General features: G+C 44.1%; 2 protein-coding genes across 4 annotated transcripts; one reads left to right on the top strand and one right to left on the bottom strand.

The window, feature by feature from the left end:
* Positions 1-1,439: 1,439 nt before the first annotated feature.
* TSPO (translocator protein) lies at positions 1,440-13,961 on the bottom strand. Of its 3 annotated transcripts, none has more exons than XM_071733260.1 (4): positions 13,823-13,961; positions 6,268-6,468; positions 3,010-3,148; positions 1,440-2,178 (listed from the first exon to the last, which is right to left on the bottom strand). In XM_071733260.1, exons 2-4 carry the CDS (start codon positions 6,453-6,455, stop codon positions 2,008-2,010), a joined length of 498 nt encoding a protein of 165 aa, XP_071589361.1. In that variant the 5' UTR covers positions 6,456-6,468; positions 13,823-13,961; the 3' UTR covers positions 1,440-2,007. The 3 variants fall into 3 exon arrangements, with proteins under 3 accessions (XP_071589361.1, XP_071589362.1, XP_071589360.1); XM_071733261.1 differs by lacking the exon at positions 13,823-13,961 and adding an exon at positions 11,876-13,110; XM_071733259.1 differs by lacking the exon at positions 13,823-13,961 and adding an exon at positions 7,639-7,818.
* MCAT (malonyl-CoA-acyl carrier protein transacylase) lies at positions 13,962-16,694 on the top strand. The gene is made up of 4 exons (XM_071733262.1): positions 13,962-14,552; positions 14,801-14,888; positions 15,189-15,406; positions 15,654-16,694. Exons 1-4 carry the CDS (start codon positions 14,106-14,108, stop codon positions 16,074-16,076), a joined length of 1,176 nt encoding a protein of 391 aa, XP_071589363.1. The 5' UTR covers positions 13,962-14,105; the 3' UTR covers positions 16,077-16,694.
* The last annotated feature ends 170 nt before the right edge of the window (positions 16,695-16,864 follow it).

Here is a 16,864-nt window from a genome sequence, read left to right as displayed (position 1 = left end):
TAAGGAAAACAGATTTGTGAGAAGTGGTCAGGCAGGGAGTGATAAGGATACAATGTCTAGAGCAGCATAGGAATGCAAAAGGGAATAAAAGAGACCTGGGAAGCTCTGAAGCCCAGGTAGTCTTTGGACTTCAAAGTTTAGGGCCTAAAATATGTAAGTTTGGGAAGAGGCTGTCAGTTTGAAGTTATTCATTCCTAGTATCTCCTCCCTCCTCAAATATGGGTAACGTGCTGAAATTTAGCAATTTCAGGGTATATTTATGTTGCTTTGTATGTATGTACAAGTTCCAAGAACTGCTGTCATTAAGTATTATATGGGTAGTATTTTAAACTAGTTGCAGCAATTGGGATCTGCTTGAGAGCGAAGTTCCGTTACAAAATTGTATAAATGTTCTAAACTTTACTTGCTTCAAGCTTTGCAAAAATGCTGCGTGTTACCTCTCCTGGTCAGGAAGTGAGAGGGATATTTTAGGATATTTCAGAATGTATCAGATGGCTGATATTTCTTTCTGTTGACTGGAACATAGACTGGAGAAGTAAACCATTCACTTGGTTTAAGAAAAGAAGTTGTGCTCTATCAGTCCCGTATTCACAAGTCAGAACTTTTTGACTCCTTGCTTAAATGTGATTAAAGAAACACAGTGAAGTGCTTAATGTAGATGGTGTGACTACTTTCAACTCAGGAAAAAAAATTGTCTGAGATACAGAATACAGTAATGGATGCTGGAGACTGGCTGTAAGGGATATGCAGTGCTGCTCAGCAGATGTATTTGTCACTTGTAGGAAAGCAAAAGGCTTTCAAAGTACCTGGAAACATAAACTGCCTGTGGATCTAGAGTAAAGGGGAACTTTCTCTCATCACAAAGAGAAAAGTGATGTCACACTTAGCAAACCAGAAGAGTGACTTCAAAAACTGAGTAATATTTGTGCAAAGGGACTACCAGCTGTGGGCAAAAATAGTCTGTTGTGCTTTTAGACAAATGATGTCTTTATCTTACAGGAAGTGACTGGTTGAACTAATCAGCCCAGATCTTACTATGTCAGCTGCCGTAACACTGAAGAGGAGAAACCCTTATTTCTACTTCTAAGCAGCTGAAGTGAGGTGGTGCAGGCAGAAGCAGCTAGCAGCTATGGTGCTTGTATTGCTTTGATAGGCAACTGACCCACCTGTGACTTGACTGCCAGCTCCAAGGTCTAGTGTTGAACTGGCATCACGCTTGAGGGTCCACGTAGAGTATGTTAGTGCTGTGAGTCCTCAGAGGTGTGTGCAGGGGGCTGCTAAATATTTAGATCCCCTCAGTTTCTGTCCAGGTGCTTTGAATTCCTTGTTTTGTTTTGCCCACTGCAATGGTGAGATGAAGGGGCCATCTTTGAAGCATCCTGTTGCATTCAGTATTTTTCAGCTTAAAACCATTTAAAACAATAAGAACAGAGACAATGTTAATAACTTCACATGTAGTTTAATGTATTTAGCTGATACTAGACCTCACAATGCTTCCATGTGGGAAAGCACAAGTTATGAAAAAGGTCTCATCATAAACATTTCCAGAGCACAGTGACTGGAAGGTAAATATCTGGTAGCCGTAGTGGAACACAGCATCATAGCAGTGTGTCTAGTGGTAAACATGAGAAAGTTAGGCCACAATCATGCCTGTAACTGGAGCAGCTTTATGTGAGTTGCATTAATATATGGCTGGGTTTCTTCCTCTGAATGTTACAGAGTTCATGCTTATTTCTGGTAACTGTTAAAATGCTGTAGTCATATAAAATGTAATGCTGTAATATGGAAAATCAGTATTCAATCAGAATTATCTTTTACTTTTCTATAAAACCCAGTCATCCTTTGTGACTTGCCCAGTAAAGATATATTTGTTTTAAACAAGTACTGATTTGTCAACTTGTAATTAGCAAACTAATGGTGTAGGTTAACTCAGCTAAAAGTAAAATAAGGCCATAACTTTATTTAGAAAATCCTTGTGAAAAAAAAGTCTTCTTGGCTGAAATTTTTTTATTCAGACTTGTTGCGATTGTCCTTCCAGATACGGTAATTGAGTGCTGAAGCCATGGTTAGCCAAGCTAAGTAAGGAACCATCAAATAAGCTGCTGTTTTTTTGATGTTATACCAGGAAGCAGTTGTAGCTGTTGCCATACCAGTTGTGAGCAGGAGAGTCACCAACCCCTGAAACACAGGAAAGTGGTTAGTGTTGTTTTCACTTGTTGCATTTTCTGGACTAGGTAGTCTTTGTGTGGCTTTTTCCACTTAACTCTGGCACTTGTTGGATCACTTCATGAGTTAATTCCTTCTCAGAAATCCAGACATAAAAAAACCAGATTTCTGCTTAATTATGAGTTGCATTGACTCATAAAACAATACAGCAGTCACAGGAAAGGGCATTGCTGCTGGAATTGACTACAAAGTGTGGCATTGAGCAAAGTCACATAGCTAAGTAACTTACCCAGTCTTTCCAAGTCTTAGATGCTGCCTGAAAAGATGTGTAAAAGAATCAATGATGGACTGCAAAGTTTTCCACTGTTCCAACATTGCATTTATGAATTTAGAGAACCAGGAAAATATTTCCTGTTTTTATTACTGATTTTTATTTCTGAGGAAAGCTCTTTCTCTTCAGACTGGAGAAAATTAGTCTTGTCTAAAATGGGTGCTGATCTAAGTAATACTATGATAAGCTGCTTATCTTACAAACTGCTGTTTGTCAGAGAGAGCTAGGAATTCTAGTGAGCCATAAATGTTTACATTTTCCAGTCAGAAAGTCCTTGTCAAAGGCTGTGAAAAGACCTTCTTGAAATCTAAACACTTAAGTGTGTAGCAGATATGTAAATTCCCTCAAGTGGCTGCTAGGATGCAATAGAGAATATCAAAAAAATTCTGCAAGCCATATTCTGTACTCAGGCTTATTTTCAGGGAGGAAAGATTATGAGACAAAACTTTGATCTTAGAACCTTGCAAGTGACAGCAGAAGCCTATGATTGAGAAACCTGCTTTTCCACTTACCCATCCCATTTTGTGAGCTCCAAAGAATATCGGAGACCATGCCCAGTTTAACGCCAGCTGCCCTGCATACAGACCCAGAGGAACTAATGACTTCTCATTGAAGCCCCCCACTTCCTTCCATACCAGGTAGGAGCCATATCTGGAGAAAGCAAACATAAGGTGTGATTCAGTACTTTGCTTAGAAAGCAACCATAAATTCTTGATCAAATAAAGTTATTTCAGTGCTAGGGTCTACATTAATTTGGAAAAGCAGATATCTGGGTACCACTTGAAACAGCAACTGCCTGCTCAAAGTTGATGACCTACTGCAGGAAGCAAGATGGAGGGAGAAAAATTCCCTATCCTGCCAGGAGTATGACTTCTTAGGTGCAGAGGAGCAGATGACCTACTGCATTTCAGGCTTAAAAAGAAAGCCATTTTGAAATGGAAGCAAGTCTAAGATGCAAGGATAAAAGTAACATTCTGAATAGTGAAGTAACCATTAATTTTGGTACTAGGAAATTTAAAAGTAAATTTAAAAATATAACCCCAAGCCAATAACTTCTAAGTGGATGAAATTAATACAGGAGAGGTAAGGACTGAGTGACTCTTCAAAGGAGAGTATGGGGATGGATAATGCTAGAGCAGGGGGAACCCCATAGTCACTTCTTAGGAGGAAGGGGATGAAAATTTTAGGATTACTGTGAAAAGAATTAACCACAAAGAGTGTCCAGCACCCTTCTTGTCTGCAGGATCCTGGCTACAGAATGATCTTCCAAAAATGTTTTGAAGATTTTGAACAGATCTTCATGATGCCACAGAGGAGCAGCTCACTTGGAAGATCCCAGAATATGTGCTGCAAAAGACAGGAATCCTCAGAATTTGTTGGATTTACAAACGTAAGATTTATTTTTGCACTGAAGGAGCTACATTGGAACAAGGAGCATTCATCACCCAAGATTGTTTCTTTTGTGCTTGTCTGATTTTATAGACACCAGCTAGATTTCAATCCAGATGACTGTGCAGCCATTCCAAGTGACTACAGTAGAATCCCCTGGATAAAATGCCAGCATCTGGAATTATACCCTTATTTAAAAACTAGTAACCAAATACTGATTCCATTCTGGTAGGAATGTGAAGTGGACTGCATACTATGCTGGATGGCAGATGGCTCATACGTATTTCTACTGGCAGTGGAGCCAATAGATGCAGACCAACTTGTAATCTTTACTTTTTTAGAAGCAAACAAGCATCCACAGGAATAATTGCAAGGAGTCTGTCATCTTTTGGAGGTCATACAAGAAGGGTTTTGGTTTTACTGTTTAACCCACTTAGTGACCCAAGCTTCCTTCTTGGCCATTACTTATAAAAGTAACTGAACAATGCACTTCTGGTACTTCGGCAGTTTGACTGCAGAGAGTCTTTAAAAAAAAAGAAAGGGGGGCAGAGTAAGCATTAGAAACTTAAGGGTTTAAGGGTTTATCTTCATAAAAGGCATCAGGACCCAAGTGATTTACAGTGCCACAGTGTGCATTTAAGGGTTGGTCATACATTTGACATCAGACCAAGATCATGATGTACAAATCCACTAACAAGCTACATGAAAAAGATGTAAGCTTATTACTTCTAGTTATTTCTTGCTTTTAATATATTCAGGAGTTTCTGAATGAGATGTCTTGATCTTCAAGGAATGTGCACACACTAGATTACAGAAAGTCAGGTAATAAATATGATCTTCGCACAGAGCTGGATGTATGGTACTTAACTGGGACCATCCACCTCAGAATATTATTCTGATATTATCAAACTAAGTGATAAGCTGTCACAATTTTGATTTTTAAAATATCTGATATCCAGGTTTATGATGAAGAATCCAGAAACAAGAGTTTCAAATGATGCAGACAACTTGAAGGAGGTCCTTCATGGGAAAGCCACTTGGCTCCTTTTTTTTTGAGAAAAGGTGGGGTTTTTTAATTCACAGGGCAGTAATGATCTGAACAAATGCTAACTCTTAAAATACACAAGAGTAGAGAGCAATTTTAAAAGTACACTGTGTAAGAGGAGAAAGGAAAGAACATCACGGGAAAGGGAGGACAGAGTACATGAGGCTTACAAATCTTCTCTGGAGAGAAAATGAAACCAAAATGAGAGAATGTGTGAGAGCCAATTTAGCATTCAGATATAGTTTCAGACAGTGCATCATTGCTGTATTTCACAACAGCACAATTGTTAAATACCACAGGTGGTGTGGTATTTAAGATAACCTGGAGGATGACCTTGTAATGTTAACTTGGAAAAGATCTGGTCTCTCTGAAACTTTGTATGGTTAAGCCAGTGCTCTGTACAAACTACAAATCACTTAAAATGTGCACTCATGATGGAAGAAATGGAAGGGGTAAGCCATAAAAGGCATATTGCAGCCTAGAAACTATTAGATTAGTACTTAACAGCTTGGGAAAAAAAATATGCTGAATTTTGGTGTGTAGCTAGTTCTTCCTGACCAAGTGCAGAAAAGCCACAACGCAAGACTCTGTTACACTGACATCTGAGGCTCTCTTCTCTGTGGCACAGCTCACTAGATTAACATAAAAGTGGACAGATTCTAAAGCAGTTCGTGAGGTGTATCGAAACTGCCCAAAGAATCTCCTGAGACAAACTACCTCTAGAAATATTTTAGCTAAATCTTACTCAAAGTAATAGCTGCCAAAATACACTGTTATTAAACTTCTAAGGTACCTGTGGGAATGGTGGTTGGCCTTGTGAGTCCCTGGTCATTTCATAGTAATTCTGTGCTGTCAAGCATTTTATACTAGTTAAATAAGGAGGCAGTAGATGGCTTCAAACATTTAGTTTAGCAGCCTGATAGTTTTATTCAATTTTGATTTTAGTTTCTTTTAAATCTTCTCTGTTAGAGCAGTTCTCTTCCCATCCCCCTTCTTATTTTCCTAGAACTTCTGAAGGACATAAGAAGAAGAATTCCCAGTGCTGCCTTGCTCCATCACTACCAGCTTGGCAGGTCTTCCCCTCAGAATGAATGAGGAAAGCACAGTAATGGCAGCTTTTCAAATTCCTGCTTTTGATGTGGGCACTTACACATGCAAAATGTCTTCTAAACCCACACATAACTCCTCAAACGTGTTTTTACCTGTCAAACAGGCTGCTTTACACAGTTTCTTACAAACATACAGCCACAGGAATACAATGGTTGTCTGCTCCAGCATTATACGATAAGCAACTTTGAGATCAGAAAAGTGCCTTAATACAGTATGAAAAACATACCCCATAGATGTATAGAGAGTACCCCAAACAGGAGCAAATGCCCAGTTAGGTGGACACCAGGATGGCTTCTGTAGAGATTCATACCACACTGGAATTTCTTTTTTGGTTATCTTGCCTCCTACAAATCCTCCTGCATGGGGCAGGAGTGTGAAACCCACTGCTGGGGCCCAGTCTGGTACCACTTCCATTGAGACAGTCGATCTGAAACAAACCCAAATGTGGTGGTTAGCAAAACATTTTTTAAATTAAAGTCCAAAAAAAAAGACTCAATTTTTAGCTGATTTTAGAAATGTCCATGGGTAGGATCTGATCCACAGCCTAGTCCTGTAACTGAGAAAGACTGCAGCTGAAATTCAAGGATCTTGTATCAGGTTCAGTGGACAATACTTGCTCTCCCAACAGAGGAATATTGGGAAAGGCAGGGAGTGAGACCTTCACTCCCCGCTTAGCTTTGTGCACTAAAAATACTGAATTTGACTTAAATAAATATCCTCACCCATGAGTATGCCAGAGGAATAAAGCAATTAAATACTATATGAACTCCACTTGAGGAAAAATATGCACTAAGGCAGGTGTATTTCTTTATTCACCAAAAAGCCCATTTACTCAATGGAATTGCATAGTCAAGTATAAGAAAACGAGTGTGTAATTTCCTGTGCTCAAGTGAGGTCTTTTCCAACCATGACAATTCTGTGAAATTAATTGTATGCCTTGTGTTGCATTTTTAGCTTTGATTTTTAATAGTATGAGTGATCTGAATTAGCAGCAGATACTTGAGAAGCTGCCTTAGAAAAAAACCAGGGAGGACAATGAGAGGAGCAATTACCTAAATGATGTTTTGCTAAACAAGGAAGGAGATCTCAGTGGATAAATGGGGAGTACACCTGTGGCTACTGTATGAAGCACTCAATCAGTTGCAGCAATCTTAGCTGCCAAGCCCATGAAATGTGCTGGATTAAATTTGCCTGCAGAAGTAGCACTAAATAGTGCCTGGTTTTGGTAGGCTGTGTGGGTTTAGTGAAGAGTACAGGCAGTAGGAAAAAAAGCTTCATTACAGAGTTTTCTGGCCAAAAGCCAAATACTACAGAAGAGCTGTATTTAGCTTGCTGAAATGTAAACAGGTAAGAGGGATGATAAAAAAAGGGCAGAACCGAAACACCATTATTTTTTCAAATATACAGTAGGCAAATACACCCAATTCCTTTTCATCTGTTATGCAGGATGGGGAGACAGCAGGAAGGAATTGTGAGAGAGATTGCAGTGGTAGGGAAAAAGAAACTGTGGAAGCCCCAGGAGAGAAAAGCAAGTTTAAGAGCAACAAGCATTTTAAAGGCTTCTCAAAGAAAAGTGCCCTATTAACTTGGCTGTCACCTTGGCCTGTGTTGAAAAGCTGTTATTGCTGTAGCTATGGCTGCTGGGATGAGGAGGCAGGGAGTGGGGAAGAGGAAATCCCACTTGTAACAGATGTGCTTAAACTGATAGGAAATGTCACACAGGTGACGTTGCACTGTCGCATTTCTGTTGGAACGGGGGTGGATTTCTGTTTGGAGAACAAGGTCCAGCGTGTCCAGCAAGGAGCTCTTTTGCATTGTGGTTTTTGTCCCTCTACTCAGGGGTCTGCCTGTAGAGTTACGCAGATTTAATGAAGATATTTCAGTGACTGGACCACAAGCCAGACTGTATGGTATCAAGAAAGATCGGAGTGACAGAAGCAGAGCAGAATTTTGAAGGCAAACCAGAAGCTGGAGGGACTGGTAAAGCATGCAGGATTAGAACATCTGTAAGGAGTAAACAAGAAAGGGCATGTAGGCTGTAAGGCTGTGAGCTTGCCTTTAGGGGTGTCTTGGGAGAGCAATGAATAGGAACACACACAAAAAAGGCACCAAAGCCCTACAACAGTCAAAGTCAAAATGAAAACAAAAGAATGAAAAGTGAAAAAAAAATGAAGAGGAGGAGAATTCAGAACTAAGGTTAAGGAGAAGTGGGAGAAGTGCTAGTCTACTGGAATAGTATCAAGTGGGTCTTGGGTGAAGGATGGACAAACAAGGAAGGGAGGAAAAATGCATAGCCTATTGCTGCCATGCTTCTGCCTAAAGGAGTCTACTTGATATTTACCAGGGAGCATCTTGAATGGAGCAAAGGAATTAACATGTTCTCCTATGACTACATCTGTATTTTACTTTCCTGGGAGAGCAGGCTGTCAGCAGCAGTATACGCTTTGTCACCCCTATTGACAGTAAGAAAGGATCTGATTTTACTGGGATGTGAAGGAATTGCCATGTGCAGGAGCAACAAGGTATAAAAGGAACAATAAGAACAATTATTCTCTTTGGCTGCCTTCAGATAAAGAATTCCCAAAGTTTGTTAGAAATTTAAATTTAGTAAGATGTCATTAATTATTAACTCTGTCACTCTTGCTTTGCCTACAGAGAGAACAACAGGCTTACTTCTCTACACTTGCTGTGAAGTGCTGGTCATCCGTGCAGCTCAAGTGTGGCTGTCAAATGCTAATCTTTTTTTTTTTTTTTTTTTTTTTTTTTAATGAGAAGCAAGGGCCCAAAGGGCTTTATGCTTTATTTGGATGTAGTGGTATCAGTGAGGTTTCCTGCAGGTATTAAGCAACTGGAATTTGTCAGGAATTCTGACAGCTTTTCTGCAGTAAAAAAATCTGAATGTGTGCTACAGGCTGAAAGTGCTAAATACTGTATCAAACTGGAAAAGTAACTGCTCTGCTGCAGTCATTAGTGAATAAATGATGTAGCTATGTGTCTGTCACTCTGCTTGTTGGAGGAAGAATGCTATAATAATTCTTATGTGATGAGATGAAGAAAATCAGGCAGACAAGCAGAAATGGGGAAGGCATAAAGCACAGTAACAGGGAAAGTGAAGCTATGCATAAACAGGAAAGGTGAAGAATCATAGAATCATAGAATCATAGAATCATAGGGGTTGGAAGGGACCTCAAAAGATCATCTAGTCCAACCCCCCCTGCCAGAGCAGGGCCCCCTAGAGTACATCGCCTAGGAACGTGTCCAGGCGGGTTTTGAATGTCTCCAGTGAAGGAGACTCCACAACCCCCCTGGGCAGCCTGTTCCAGGGCTCTGTCACCCTTACAGTAAAAAAATTTTTTCTGATATTCAACTTGAACCTCCTATGCTCCAATTTACACCCATTACCCCTTGTCCTATCACTGGACACCACTGAGAAAAGCCTAACTCCATCTCCCTGACACTCACCCCTTACATATTTGAAAACATTGATGAGGTCACCTCTCAGTCTCCTTTTCTCCAAACTAAAGAGACCCAGCTCCCTCAGCCGTTCCTCATAAGGGAGATGTTCCACTGGTTTAACATACTGGCCTTTTGGCTGCTATTACTACTAATTATATACTATCTTTCCTCATAATATTTCTCTTCCCAAGCATGGCAGAACACTCCCTCTTGCATAGTACCAAGGAAATGTACCAGAATGTGCTGCTAGGCTCAGCCTAGTAGACCACAGCATCCCATCAGCAGTTGAAGTTCCTGTATTTTAATTCCCAATAAATGAAATACTAGTATCAGTTTCCCATAAAAAAGCAGCATCTAACTCGGGGAGCAGCACCAATTGGTTTTGGAAGAAGCCTCGTTTGTCTTCCTCTTGTTACTTGGTGCAGGTCTTTAGAGAGAGACTGAGTAAAAACAGGGATGCAGGAGGAGTCAGTGCATTTGGTCAGTGCTGCAGCCTTTTGTTTGGTTACCTGTGCAATATTTATAGAACACCCTGTACATTTTGGAAAGTAATGAAATCACACAGTTTATACAGGATTGTCAGCCCTGATCTGGTGTATAGCTAAACCTGATAATTGCAGTTAAACCTGAAATTACTTGGTGATAACTTACACAGCACAGGCTTGGTAGCAGCCCCTCTGGCTGCATCTGTGTTACACAACCTAGAATAATTACTGCTTTCCCAGTCATATCCCAGCTCTACTTCAGGGTGACATCTGGTTGCACAATATTCTTGCACCCTGATTTTCATAGTGAAGAAACCCAGATGTCTGTGGATGGTATCTCTAGTTGCCTAGCAGATATCTGCCCCTAAGAAACACCACAGCTGGAAATCTTGTCTCCCCATGCACACTTGTTTATGGCAGTTTCCACCTCTTATCTCTGCCCTGCAACATTTCCTTTACCATCCTGCTCATTTTTTCTTTAGCCCTGGTCTGACTTCTGACAGTTTCAGCAGTGCAGTGAGGACTGCAGCAGGCCAGTGTGCTTTACAAACATGTTAAAAATAATTCTTCTAGGTGTTCAAAGCACCCAAACATGCCCAAGGCTGGTTCCAGCTACATGAAGTAACAGGAAGAATAAAGGAGGGGAAAACCCAGTATTGCAATTTGATACCTAAATGGGCTTCTGTCTTTTTGCAAGTTGTTTGTCTGTGCTGGTGTAGCATGTAGATTATTGTCCATGTCCTTCTGTTTTTAGAAAAACACTGAACACCCAAAAAAAAGGGATGGGTTGTGCTAAGGGGTGGGGGGACAGGGTGAGATATAACATGACAGAGGAGCTGGTTTCCATCAACCTGATGAAAAATTAACTAAACCCCCTTTGCTTTGAGCAAGTCTCTGAAAGGCAGTTAGGTCCTTTCTCCAGGCACTTTGAGGGACAGCTTGGTGAATGCCAAGGAGAAAGAAAGGACAACTACTTTAATTGCATTGTCTGAGATCCCTGTGCTGATAAACCTCTGACTAACCCCTTTCTTGTGCAACTTTGTGCTGGCTACCCAATCACATGAGCCTTAAATTATAGGTATTGTATTAAAAATGCTAAAGAAAATCTCTCAGCAAGGCTAAAACACCCATATGTTTCTGGGGTTTCTCATCCTTGCTATTTTGAGGTAGACTGAGAAAGCTGTGAAAGTACTTTGGGTGGTCCCCCAAAGTATAAACTCTCCCTCTCGTCCCCTCCAGCATATTCTGGGGACAGACAAGGTACCCAATTCCCAGAGGCACCATGCAAATTTTCTCTAAGGAAAAAGGCTTGTTCCTGAGACGGCTGCCTTAAGAACTAAGTGGTACATAGTTCATTTATACTGATAAATTGTTTATGTCTGTTGTGGCTTTAACTCCCGAGAAACCACAATACTAAACCCAAAGTTACATCGCAGTCTGGATCACAAAATATGGCTACCACAGAAGTCTTATCCTTATCTGATCTCAAGTAATAGAGAAACTTAAAATGGTATATATTAGATAAATGTAATATAAATACCTAACAAATATGTATATATGACATGTATATTGTAACATGTATTTGTAACTAAACATAAAAATTGTCATATTTATTGAAAGACATAGTATGATCATCAGGTTTAGAGACAACAAACTCACTTTAGGTTTGTTGACCAGGTTACACTTCATTTAAAATGGCAGAGCACAAATTGTGCAAATAAATATGATTTATGGAAGATTCACATACTGGGAACTGAAATGTATGCTAGAACAAAATCTTCCCAGGTGATAACTTGCCATTTACTGGTAAATCTCTTCTAATTTTCCCTCTGTATGTCTGTATAAAATCCCCTCACACAGTGCACTTTAAAGACCAGAAATTTCCTTGACTACCTTCCTTCCAAACAGCTACCCAACCTTCTGCTGCAGGTTTTTCTTCTTTGTCCATCCACTTGGTAAGTTCCATCCACATCTATTTAAAAATGTTAAGTTTCTCTAACATATCTAATTTAAGTGCTGCTGACCCTTTTCAGCTTGCCAGACATTCTTTTAACAGGGTACAACTTAACAAGCATCACATCTAAAGGATGCTTTAATAGCAGTGAGAGGACGTTCATCACCAGTGGTAATGTGCCTTACAAATGGTCTGCACCCTTTACAGGAAACCACAGATAAAATGTTAGCACCCAAGTGTGTTCACAGCCACAGCATCACTACCGGGGCTGCTGCAGTGGTTGGCAGGAATTGGGCTCCCTCCTGGGCTTTGCCTCTGAAAACATCAACCCAGAAGGTGACGACCCTAAACCTTCCCAGGGCTTGATGGGCATCTGGCAGGGTGAACTGTAATCTGGCAGCCCAGTGCAAAAGGGGTGCCCCTTGCTGTTGGAGCTGGTGGGGCAGCTGGTAGTAAGGGTGCCTAAAAGCTCTAATGCACAAACTCAACACAGTAACACAACAGTTACTCAGTTCATAGTTCTGGGGTATTACCTCAGTTGGCCCTGCGGGTAACTTGCCACCTCTCGTCTGAATACAACACAGACATTACAGGTAGAGGCAGCTTAAAAGTGGAATGCAGTCATGTATTTGTCGTATAAATCCTATGTTACTGCCCATATATCTCAGCTAACTTGAGAAGCTCACTGGCTTTTCTGGGCATTTTACCCGGAGGCTGACAAAGAGAAAAACTTCACACAAAACAGCATAGGCTAGAGAGTAGATAAGTGGCAAAATCCTCTAGTAGATAAGTGAGCTCACTGTTATCCTTTTGCATTGGCCCAAATAAAAAGGCAACAGAATCTCTTGCTATTCTGACCCATTTTCCTTCTTCTGAGTTAAACTAATATAATCTCAACTGAACTGCTCTGTGAAGTCTGACTCACTGCTCAATACTGTTTCATAACCTGAAGTGATGCAAAGACATTACACAACTTTGCAACTCTAGCATGGCAACTTTCACTTTTTTCTTTTTTGGGGGGAGTGGGGATGATCGAGCTAGTTAAGTGCATTTTGTGCTGCTTTGTAAGCATCACTTGGAAATTCAGAAGAATAAGAAAACAAACAAGCCCTTTCTTTTGCCCTTCAATGTATGTCCAGTGAGGAGCAGCAAGAATTGGACAAATGTCCAGTTAAACAGCAACACTGAAAGAAAAAAACGTTTACTTCAATATCAAGACAGAAATAATCTGGAGTGGACGTGTGTGTGGCATGAGAAGGCTGGACTGGGGCTCCACGAGAGACCGAAGCACTCAGAAGTATCTGCTGCCAGACACTGTGTCTGACTGAGAGCACAACTGGGCAGCTGCGAACCACTGCAAAACCCATGTGCATAAAGAAAATTAAAAGTAAACTTCCGTCTTTAGTTCTCTTAAAAGAAAACCAACACACTTTCTATGCCAAAGGGCGGCGTGGAAAAAAGCAACTGCTCTTTGCCCAACTCCCCTCCGCCCAGGCGGGGTGGCACCGCTCCCGTCCCGCAAGCAGAAAGGCGAAGGCCACTATGGGTGCCGATGCCCCCCGGGTAGTGACTCCACCCCGCAGCCCCTCCCTGTCCCCGTTCCCCCGAAAGGGACCCGCTGGACAGGGCGCGCAGGGCCGCCACACGATGCCTTCCCCAGGCTCCTCCATCTGCCCGCGGCCCGCCCTGCCCGGGCTGGGGAAGGCGATGGCGGTCCCCACGCAGGGGCTGCCCGGGGTGAGGCGGGGTCGAGAGGTCCCGGCAGGACCGGCGGACCCCGGACACGGGCGCTGCAGGGCTGTGCCGTCCCCGCGGGCTCTACCGCCCGTCCCGTCTCGTCCTGCAGACAGGGCCGAGCAGGGGGCTCAGGGCAGCCCCTCCGTTACCTCAGCTCCCGCGCTGCCGCCGCCGGTCGCGCCTCCTCTGCCGTGAGGCGGCGGGGCCCGCCCCCGGGCCCGCCCAGGCACGCCCCGGGGAGGGACCTCCGGCGCCGGGCGGGAGGAGGGGTGCGGCGCGGGCCGGGCCGGGTCTAGGGCGGCGAGTGCCGGGGCAGTCCGATCTCTGCCTTTTCCCCTCCCGGCGCTCAGCGGGCGGGGTGGTTGCCTGCGGGGGCCGCCCCGTTCCCGTGGCAACGCGGGGCGCGGCGGCGCAGGCGGTCGGGCGGCGGCCATGGGCAGCTGGGCCGCGGCGACATGGCGGCTTGGTGGCTGCAGCGGGCGCGTCGGCCTCCGCGTCGCACCGCGGCGGCGGGGCAGCTCCCGCCCCGGCGATGGGGACCGGGCGGCGATCCTGAGCGACCTGCTGCAGAGCTCGGTGGAGGCCGAGGAGCCGGCCGCGGCAGCGGAGGCGAGGCGGGAGCGGCCGTCCCCCCGGGAGGGCACGGTGCTGCTCTTTCCCGGGCAGGGCAGCCAGTTCGTGGGGATGGGCCGCGGGCTGCTGGGGTACCCCGGCGTGCGGGACATGTACCGCCTGGCCGTGAAGGTGTTGGGCTACGACCTGCTCTCCCTCTGCCTGGAGGGGCCGCGGGAAGAGCTGGACCGCACCCAGCACTGCCAGCCCGCCGTGTTCGTCGCCTCCCTGGCCGCCGTGGAGAAGCTCAACCACCAGCAGCCTAAAGTGAGGGGCGCACCGCGGCGGGGAGCGGGGGAGCGGGAGAGCGGGAGGGAGGCCGGGTCGGGCCGGGCCGGGCCGTCGCGGCCCGCTGGGGTTGAGGTCAGGCCCCGCCTCAGGCCTCGACCCCGCCGGGCGGCTGTGAGGCGGCTCCCGGGAATCTTGGGGAAGGCGGGACGGGGCGCCGCGGCCTCTCGGGCCTCCTGCTCTTCGGGGCCCGGCTGATGTTTGGCCTCGGGTCTGTCTCCATGCAGGTGGTGGAGAGCTGCGTGGCGGCGGCGGGGTACAGCGTGGGGGAGTTCGCGGCGCTGGTCTTCGCTGGAGCCCTGGGTTTTGCCGAAGGTGCCCGGGAAATGTCCTGAGCCTCCCCCACACACACACCCAGTAGGATCTCCCACTCCCGCCCCATGCAACTTCCAAGGCGCAGCCTGTTGCCACTGTTTCCTTCCCACTTTTTTTTATTAGTGGATAAATTTTACTTTCTACGTCCACTGTTCACTTTAATACGTGTAATGCAGCATTAAAAGCATTGACGTTTCACGAGAGTAAACAGCCACCCTTTCTTGCGCACAGATGCAGGGCGCCTGTAGCTGTGTTTTCTCGGGGCTTGCATTTACCCAGCATCTCTGTTTTTCTCCTTAGCGCTGTACGCGGTGAAAGTGCGCGCCGAAGCCATGCAAAAGGCGTCGGAAGCTGCCCCCAGTGGAATGCTATCGGTTATCGGTCGGCGAGAGGCAAATTACAAATTTGCCTGCTTGGAAGCCCGTAAACACTGTGAATCGCTGGGTATAGAAAACCCTGTCTGTGAAATTTCAAACTATTTGTTTCCAGACAGCAGAGTCATTGCAGGACACATACAGGTATTGCCTTAGAATAGCTGCCCCTTTAGTTCAAGTTAACATTTAATTTTTCTAAACTTTTATCTTGCACTTCTGTGTGGAAGTTACATATGGCCTAAGTTTGTCCAAACGAGTATTTGAGCTGTGGGGTCTTTTTTCAGCATGTGCTCAGCAGCTGGGTAGGGAAAGGAGTCCCTTTATGATGCTAAGTTTGAAATGAGGTGGTTCTTTGTTGTGCACAACTCTTACTTCTCTCTCTCTTTTATAGGCTTTGGAGTTTTTGCAGGAGAATGCCCGAAAATATTATTTTACTCGTGCAAAATTGCTTCCGGTCAGTGGGGCTTTTCATACCAGACTTATGGAACCAGCAGTAGAACCACTGGCTGAAGCCCTAAAATCGATTGAGATTCAGAAACCACTGCTCTGTGTCTATTCCAATGTTGATGGCAAAAAGTACATGCACTCAAAGCACATTCAGAAGCTGTTAGTGAAGCAAGTGGTTTCTCCTGTTATGTGGGAACAGACCATGCATTCTGTTTATGAAAGAAAGCAAGGAACAGAATTTCCTTACACATATGAAGTGGGGCCTGGGAAGCAACTAGGAGCCATTCTCAAAAAATGTAATTTAAAGGCCTGGAAACAATATAACCATGTAGATGCTTTGGAAGATGAGGAAGCAGCAGAGACCTAAGTAGTCCTTTGGGAAAAATCCACGCAACTTGGCTTTTCTGCTTAAATTGAAAATTGTGCTCCCAGAAAGAGGCAGTTTTAAACATGATGGAAAGAGTACCGTGTGCGTGATCACAGTGAACATTTTCCTTCCCCATGTGCTTGACCTCAGATGTAGAAGGGGAGGAGCAAAGTTTGTTTTTTCCCACCAATGTGGGACAGCAAAACTGCCAATAAACATACCAAATAGCCTTCTGTTTGGCTGACTCAATCCTGCAAGCAACTTCCCCTCTTTTTAAATTTTTCTGCGGGGGGAGAATTCGGGTTCAACTCAGTAGCTGTGACTGTGTGGTGCAGGGATCTTCTGTGTGGGCACGGGGGTAGAACCTGGCTCTTGGATCTGGGTTGTTGAGGGTTCTGCACATCTAGAGGAACCCATCAGTTGGTACTGCTGTTGGTGTGCTGGTGTTGCTGGTTTCTAATTCGACCGACTTGCAGGACATTTATCTATGTAAGATTCTTTTATTTTGTGACCGTGTTGTCACATAGCAGCCAGGTAAGGCAGAAGATGTAATAAGGAATGTGATTTTCTTAAGGTTGATCTATAAATAAACTATAAAGCTTGTTTTGGTATTTTTAATGCTGTGAGGTGCATCATTACTGGCCTGTAGTCTGCACATGAATGGAAGTAATTTTCCTTCCTGTTGTTCGGCGTTGGTTGTTCCTAGTTAGACCAGAAATGTTTGCTGAAAGTTTCACTGAAATGTTTCACTGAAAAAGCTTACCAAAATTCCTCAGCTTTCTCGGAGT

Source organism: Heliangelus exortis, chromosome 1, assembly GCF_036169615.1.
Source record: "Heliangelus exortis chromosome 1, bHelExo1.hap1, whole genome shotgun sequence".
Taxonomy (NCBI): domain Eukaryota; kingdom Metazoa; phylum Chordata; class Aves; order Apodiformes; family Trochilidae; genus Heliangelus; species Heliangelus exortis.
The sequence above is the reverse complement of the archived record's forward strand: the minus strand, read 5'-3'. Positions and strand labels throughout refer to the sequence as shown.

What these genes read in the sequence shown, in the direction of transcription:
- TSPO (XM_071733260.1), bottom strand. Translation starts at nt 6,455, where the DNA reads ATGGAAGTGGTACCAGACTGGGCCCCAGCAGTGGGTTTCACACTCCTG. An exon ending in ACTCTCTATACATCTATGGG is followed by an intron (nt 3,149 to 6,267) that starts GTATGTTTTTCA and finishes TGCTTTCTCCAG; the next exon opens with ATATGGCTCCTACCTGGTAT. An exon ending in GAGCTCACAAAATGGGATGG is followed by an intron (nt 2,179 to 3,009) that starts GTAAGTGGAAAA and finishes CCTGTGTTTCAG; the next exon opens with GGGTTGGTGACTCTCCTGCT.
- MCAT (XM_071733262.1), top strand. Translation starts at nt 14,106, where the DNA reads ATGGGCAGCTGGGCCGCGGCGACATGGCGGCTTGGTGGCTGCAGCGGG. An exon ending in TCAACCACCAGCAGCCTAAA is followed by an intron (nt 14,553 to 14,800) that starts GTGAGGGGCGCA and finishes GTCTCCATGCAG; the next exon opens with GTGGTGGAGAGCTGCGTGGC. An exon ending in TCATTGCAGGACACATACAG is followed by an intron (nt 15,407 to 15,653) that starts GTATTGCCTTAG and finishes TCTCTTTTATAG; the next exon opens with GCTTTGGAGTTTTTGCAGGA.